Source organism: Gadus chalcogrammus, chromosome 14 (genome assembly GCF_026213295.1).
Source record: "Gadus chalcogrammus isolate NIFS_2021 chromosome 14, NIFS_Gcha_1.0, whole genome shotgun sequence".
In the NCBI taxonomy this organism is placed as follows: domain Eukaryota; kingdom Metazoa; phylum Chordata; class Actinopteri; order Gadiformes; family Gadidae; genus Gadus; species Gadus chalcogrammus.
Window position 1 is genome coordinate 8,173,940 of NC_079425.1, and position 7,500 is coordinate 8,181,439.

A 7,500-nucleotide genomic window follows, 5' to 3' on the forward strand; every position below is an offset into this window, starting at 1 on the left:
ACATACATACATACATACATACATACATACATACATAATCAAACACATATCATCCTCACCCACAGATTCTGTTATAAAATATCATTGCTTAGATATTATGCGAGTATGGCAAAGTTGGCATTTATATTAGTCCTTTCTTGGTGGTGATAGCTCCTGCCCTCCGGCTTGCAATCTCAGGAACCATCGGGTATCGTCTGACGACGATTTACCTCTTGGGACAACGGCAATACTGCTGAAGTTCCGCTGTAGCCGGATAACAAATATGCGGGCCATGCCTTCCTCTTCCGTGTGCCGGCCTTTGTTTCCAGTTCGATTAGCAGCTTGAGATGCCAGAACAGAGTTGGAGTTGGTAGACTATGCTAACAACTGGATTGTTTCACAAGTAGCCAGCTTACACTCTTGGAACAGTTTAAATCCCCAACAACAGCTTTGTTCAGGGTATTTGCTTTACAAAGCTACAAAGCAAAATAGTCATCTGGTTGCTCTCCACACGGGCTGTCACCTGCATGCAACCTTAGCCCAGTCAAACGGGATTGGTCAGTACTACTGGGCACCGACACTTTTGCAATACCAAAGTCCTGCCCCGTTGCCTATAGATTCTGCATTCGTATGCAGATATCAGTTTGTAGAATTTATCCGGCTCGTGCAGTGCTTTCAAGATCCCTCCCTTGTTAGTTTTCAGAGAAGAATTTAGGCATTGGCTAGTGGCGCTTGAAGATGCTCAACTCAACCCTGAGCCTGTGTTCTCTTTCCTGCGTCGTCAGCCCGGTGTGGTGGCCTGCTGTCTGAGATGAGTGGCGCTATCTTAAGTCCCGGCTTTCCTGGAAATTACCCTGGCAACCTGGACTGCACCTGGAAGATCACCCTGCCTGCAGGATATGGTGAGCTTCTGTGTGTGTGCATGTGTGTGGGTACATTTGTGTGCTTGTGTGTACTTTTTTTGTGTGGGTGTGTGTAGGGGAGGGTTAGGTCGTAGTTTTTGGATCCCCACACTCCTCTAATAATTTTTATGTTGCAACCTCTTAACAGTCTCGTTTGGTCTTTATTTGTATTCATGGTTGCATTTTATCAGCTTGTACATCGTTTTGAGTTGGTGAAAATACACAAATTATTATTGTGCAAAGTGTTTGCACCTGGTTTTATCTTCCTAGAAGATGTTAGAGAATGCTAGTCAAATGTTTGTGTTTGGATTGTCACAGTTTTCGATTTTTTTCTCCATTCTAGGTTCTCATATCCAGTTCCAAAACTTTTCCTCCGAGGACAACCATGACTTTCTGGAGGTCAGGGCGGGACCCCAGCACAGCTCTGCCCTGATTGGACAGTTCACTGGGACCCAGATCCCTCCACCTCTCCTAAGCACCACCCACCTGACTATCATTCATTTCTACAGTGACCATTCAGAGAACAGGCCAGGGTTCAAACTGACCTATCAGGGTGAGTGTAAAAAAGGGCAAATATGGAATTGAATTAGCGTCTATTGCTCCATTCCTAAGATCATATTGGTCTATGTATATTTTTTCAGTGCTACATGTATATAACTAGCAAAAGTAAATAACTACTTAAATGTAAACCACTGCCAAATATAGAGTCGCTGTTTCTGTTCTTCTGCTTGCCTGTACAGCAACCTTTTTTTCATCCACTGAATTCTGCTTTAACTCTTGAAAACACAGTTATATCTCTGTAAACGATTGTAAACGATGCGCAGCGGTTAAGACTCAAACCCACCAGCTGAACCGACCACGCAAACGTAAAGGTTTGGAGGTTAATCTAGGTTTGGTGTGTGTGTTGCCATGGTCAAGAAAACTGTAAAACAGTGGTATTTCATAAAGTACCGGTGCACAATATATTTAGGATTTAAAGTATGGGAAGTCACTGCTGATAAAATAGATGAGTTGTAGGTTAATCCCTGTGATGGGTTGAATCTAGTTACAGTATATTTCTGAAGGCTGCTTTCTAATAGTAGTGTGTACAACTAGTTATAGCATAGCAAGGGTTAAAATAAACATATAAAGATGTCAAACTGAACATTTTAACCTACAGATGCATTATGTGTGCAGCTCGACAATTCTTTTGAGAAATAAGGCTTTGTTCATTCATAACTTCATGAAGTTTTATGCATAGGTTTCTTTGTTGAAACTTTTGACTTTTTATGTTCCCAACTGTTCAGACAGGCAGATATCCAGTCAGGGAGACAGACAGTCAGGAACATAATGAAAGGGGATAAGCTGGTACAGGTAACAGCTATGAGTGTGTGCTAACTAGACCTGTGATCAAGATATGTCCACGCACAAGGGCTGCCATGTCTGGTGTGAGAGTGAGCCGAAAGAGAGATAGACAGCAAAGGCGAAGCAAGGGAATTTGAGATTGAGAGAGAGAGAGAGAGAGAGAGAGAGAGAGGAATATAAATAGAGAAAGACGGAATGAGAAAAGCAAAGAAGGAGGTGTTAAAAGGACAGGTTCTCTCCGATACCAGAGTTTTATTCAAGCATTTTGCATAGCCGCAGTTAAGATACATGTGCGATTGTGCGATATCCAATCATCTATTCTACACAATATTGAATCCCAGTTCCTCTTGATATATATATTGATCCTTCCTCGCTTATTGCACTAGTATGTTGTTTAAGGCTTAGGTTTCCTCTGTCATTCTGATTCTGTACGGTAATGTTTGATAGACTCTGAGCTATAGCAACAGGATTTGTGTGCAATAGGAACAATTGATTAATTCTGATTCAAGTTGTACTTAAAATCGCATTTGTCTCACTATGTGACGGCTGGCCGTCCTCTGTTTATCTGACTTGCTTGTCTTCCATGCATTTATTCTTTGGCTCATATGCAGGTTTTATTATATATTATTAATATTTAACACTTTTCTTTTTAGAGGTTGTTTTCGTAGACTTGATTTAAACAAACATGATGATCTTCTCTTTCAGCGTTTCAGCTTCAGAACTGTCAAGATCCCTCCCCCTTCTCCAATGGCGACATCGTCAACAATGACTACAGCGCTGGGCAATCAATCACCTTTCAGTGCTACCCTGGCTATGTTCTGATTGGACATACAGTTTTGACATGCCTGCATGGAACCAATAGGAAGTGGAACCATCCCATCCCACGTTGTGAGGGTACGATCTTCGCTACACAGGATCACTAGCGAGGAGAACATTAAATAAAGAATAGCATATAATACCAATTATATAACATTCTGTTCCAAAAGCAAGTGAATCAGGTCGAACTGAAAGTACAATGTCCCATTGTACTACGTTGTACGACATTACCATACAACATCCGTTAATTTACGAGGCGTCTCGGGCGATATACAAACGATAGCAAAGGAAAACGGCCATAGCGAATGAGCTCTGCTGGAGTTATGGTACAGTTAGCTCGTTGATGAGCCATTAGCTAATCGTCGGCTGATAGACGCACATATGCGTGGGGAGTGTGCAATTGGCAATCACCAGGTGAGACACCGCTCATCCCTCTTCTGAATCTGCTCCCCTCCTTAGCCCCCTGTGGTTACAACGTCTCGGCCGACAACGGGACCATCTATTCCCCTCAGTACCCTAATGAGTACCCCAACTCCCAGGACTGCAGCTGGGTCATCACAGTGCCCCACGGACACGGGGTGTACATCAACTTCACCCTGCTCCAGACTGAGCCAGTCACCGACTACATCGCCGTCTGGTATGTAGGGTTCACGCGCACACACACAGGCACACACCCAAACACACGGAGGGAGGTAAATACTAAAACACTTGTAGTAAATGTGTACCATCATTACTGAGTGCAAGCACTGCGTCTCGCTACCTGATTTCATTACCACATGTAAAGGGCACATAGTAGAACACACACACACACACACACACACACACACACACACACACACACACACACACACACACACACACACACTAACCCAATTGTGGGGACACAAACCAATAGTGTGCAAAAAAGTCTGTTAGATGGAGTCTAGTTACACAGGGTTCAGGGTGCCATACTCTCTGACACAAACACACAGTCAAACGGTGCCCCCCCCCCCCCCCCCCCCCCCCCTTATACACACACACACACACACACACACAGACACACACTCTCACACACACACACACCATACTGTGGTATTAATGGGATTGGGTGTGGAGCTGGGATTGTAATATAGGGAGTGTGAGAGTAATGCATTTACAATGGGACCACTGACCAATTCAATCTCGCCCATGCCAGGGCCACAGAGCGACCTGCAGAGGGCTGGGGAACTCTGGCAGTCATAATGAGATTCAGTCAGCAGTGGCAAATGTAATGAAGCCTGTGCTGCAGCTTAATTCAGAAGCCCAATTGAGCTCAATAGGATCTGACAAAGTTTTGTTGTTGTTTTTGTTGTTGCCGTTGTTGTTTGCGGAAGGTGGTCCACTGTTCTTTCCAGGTTAATGATTTGATCGGTTGAATAACGGTTTAATTCCTTCTTTTTTTTTTTTCCTTCTTTTTTTTTTGTTGATGAAAGAAGCGGTTTACTTCATCAAAATATTCCGGACTTCCCAGCAGTGTGGGTTTTACTCATGAATACTGAACTGTGGTGGGCTGGCGTGCCCGCTCCTTTGGGTTGCATTTCTGGATGGGAAATAGCATTTCTTTTTTCACTTTGTGTCAGGTCAAGCTTGGATTTTCAGGCTCAAGAGTGGAACTCTAGGGAGTGGCAGGCCCGGAAGCAGGCAGTGGAGAATGAATACATATACAATGGGGTCCCCCGGCACATCTCCATCTAGTTTGTAATCAGCGCCACAGATAAACCAGAGTCAATGGCCTTGCTCAAGAGTTATTTTCGCAGTAGCAAATTAATTCTGGATTTGTGAATTTTAAAGGATGTTTGTGGGGGAGAGTATATAGGAGCTGTCCCGTTTAGAGTTGAAGGCACAGACACTAATATGTAATGTGAGGTGTGTGCATCCACTGCATGGCCACCCCCGTGCCTGGCTAAACGAAATGCATTTATAATGTCCCAGCATTGCAGAGTAGAGGACCTGTTTATGCTTTGGATCTGAGGGCCCACATTTAGTACGCCTAGAGTCTAGACCGTTCAACGTTGACAAAGCTCAATGTTGTTTTTTGCACTATTCTCTTTTTTGTTTTATATGCAGATTTAGATTTATAGGCGGGATTTTCAACCCTGAATACAACGTAGGTGCTTGGGTCTGATTATGATCAAACGCGACTCAACATTGGACACAGTTTTAAATTGTGTGTATGTGCAGCATTGTCTCTGATCCATTTTTTTTATAATACTCTTGATTGCTGCAGAAAGGGTACATTGACACATGTTTCACAGGGCGTTCCCCTAAGAGGCTCGTAAACGCTTGCTGTCAATTCAGCAAGTAGTCTTTGTTCGAAAATACTCAGACGATTCCTCTTTTGGGAGGGCAATACGTGAGAGCCAAACTTTGTATTGAAGCAGAAGAACATGTGCATTGTGTGACCTTGTGTCAAAATAACGATGACAAACTTAAATGGCAGCCGGTAAACTACAACTATGTGCGGCCCTAATAGCACTTTTCAAGACTCACGTTTCAAGATGACTACATTTGTCCCTTGAGGAAAGTTTGTATTGGACATAAAGCCTGCCACATAAAAGTGCAAACAATTACAGGGCAGTAAGAGAGCACTTTATGTATTCCTCTCAAAAGTGTACAATTAATTTGCACAAAAAAAAGAATTCAGTCGTCGCTGCCAATGTTTCCGCCATGTGTCATCCATGTGTCATCCATGTGTCATCCATGTGTCATCCATGTGTCATCCACGTGTCATCCAGTGTGTTCCACTGAGCAACCCCACTCGCCCATGTCCTAGATAGAGTGACCCGGGTCAATTGAAATCCAAAGCATAATATCTAGTCTCATTCTCCCCCAAAAAATCTTTTTGAATGCATTGACCCTGGTTGTTATTTGGACTCGGAGGGCTGTGCAGTGCGGTGTGCAGAAAGGCCTCCTGAACGGATTGGTCAATGGCTGAGAGGAGTGGTGCGGCGTCGGGAAAAATGAGGTTGGAGCGAGTGACCTTGTAATGAAGAAAAGTTATTGAATGGTTGTCGATCAATGTGAGGCCGCGTATTTATTTCAATGTTTAAAAGAGGGCAAAATATATCTGAAAGCCTTATCCACTAACAACAAAAGCCTGCTAATTAGGTAATAGACTTGAGTTCAGTTTTTTGATTGAAACTTTGAACACTTTGAAGCATTGCACAATGCAGGTCCGCATGATGCAAAACACAGAACAAGACCTCAAATCAACTCTTCCCACATGTTTTGTCCGTTCCACTGCACTCGCGGCTCGTCTGGTGTTGTTACGTATTTTAAGCACACAAGCTGCCCCCACATAGCCACTAGGAAGCAGGATCGAACACACAAGCTGCATTACCCCCACACAGCCACAAGGGAGCAGGATCAAACATACAAGCTGTAATATCTACCCCAGCCACAGAAGGCAGCATCTTTATGACAGACGCGGAAGCCGCAGCTAAGACGTCACATAGGCCACGCCCACTTCACATAGGCCACGCCTACTTGGTCCATTTGCAGCACCCGGAGTCAGGAGGCTAGAGATTCAAAGGCACCCCGCAGAAAGCCACCATCTTCAGTATATTGTAGTATTGCACCTTGCAGTGGTATTCAACTAAACCGGGGCTTTTAACCAATTGAGCCGCTCAAGAAATTAAATGTCCTATTTTAAAAAAGTACATGTGGTGTTGGAAAGGAGCACTATGACGTTATTTTGGGGTAACCCAGGTGCTTTACATGATTATGTACTGAAAATGCATCTCTATGGTTTGTCTACGTATCTACGTCTATGTTTATTGAGCGTTTTATTGACCTCCATGTCTATTCGCCATTCAGGGATGGCGTGGATGTGTCCAGCTCCCAGCTGGGTGTCTTCAGTGGGAACACAGCCCTGGAATCGGCCTATAGTGCCAGCCCTCAAGTCCTCATCCGCTTCCACTCTGACTTTTCGACCGGAGGATTCTTCATACTGAACTTCCACGGTACCAACAGAGGCCTCCCTATTGGCTTTGCTTGCTCATACCCACACACATGCACGCACACACACATCCGCGTATGCACACAGGCAGGTATGCACGCACACATACACACACACTTAAGGATGTGTCAACAAACCATAAATGTTGATGATGATTTTTTCAAATTACACCGGGCCATTGCATTGTCAACATAGAGTATCCCAAAAAGCTTAATACTACTTTGCCTATTTCTGATATCTGTTAGTTGAAATCTGACCCTTACCTAGATATCCACCTAACCTGAAATCCACACTGTGCTCTCCACTCCTCACTGACTAATAATCCGAACAGTTGACCCGCCGGTTTGCCTTTTAAGATAGCATTGAAATATGTCCATCACAAAACCCTGCCATAACCTCCCCTCAATGATTAAGAGGATCTCCCGTTTTGTCCATTCCCAGCCTACCGTCTGAAGAAATGTCCCGTTCCCCCGGGAGTCGAAA

General features: G+C 44.1%; 1 protein-coding gene across 1 annotated transcript in view; it reads left to right on the top strand.

Annotated features, from left to right (window-relative positions):
- Window positions 1-7,500, top strand: part of LOC130403319 (CUB and sushi domain-containing protein 1-like) — a 295,164-nt gene that overhangs the window by 254,892 nt on the left and 32,772 nt on the right. Inside the window, exons 42-47 of the mRNA XM_056607623.1 lie at window positions 765-881; window positions 1,225-1,434; window positions 2,931-3,119; window positions 3,501-3,678; window positions 6,876-7,021; window positions 7,459-7,500. The exon at window positions 7,459-7,500 is cut by the window's right edge and continues 39 nt beyond it. Of these exons, the coding sequence (XP_056463598.1) occupies window positions 765-881; window positions 1,225-1,434; window positions 2,931-3,119; window positions 3,501-3,678; window positions 6,876-7,021; window positions 7,459-7,500 (882 nt within the window). The remainder of the gene's footprint in view (window positions 1-764; window positions 882-1,224; window positions 1,435-2,930; window positions 3,120-3,500; window positions 3,679-6,875; window positions 7,022-7,458) is intronic.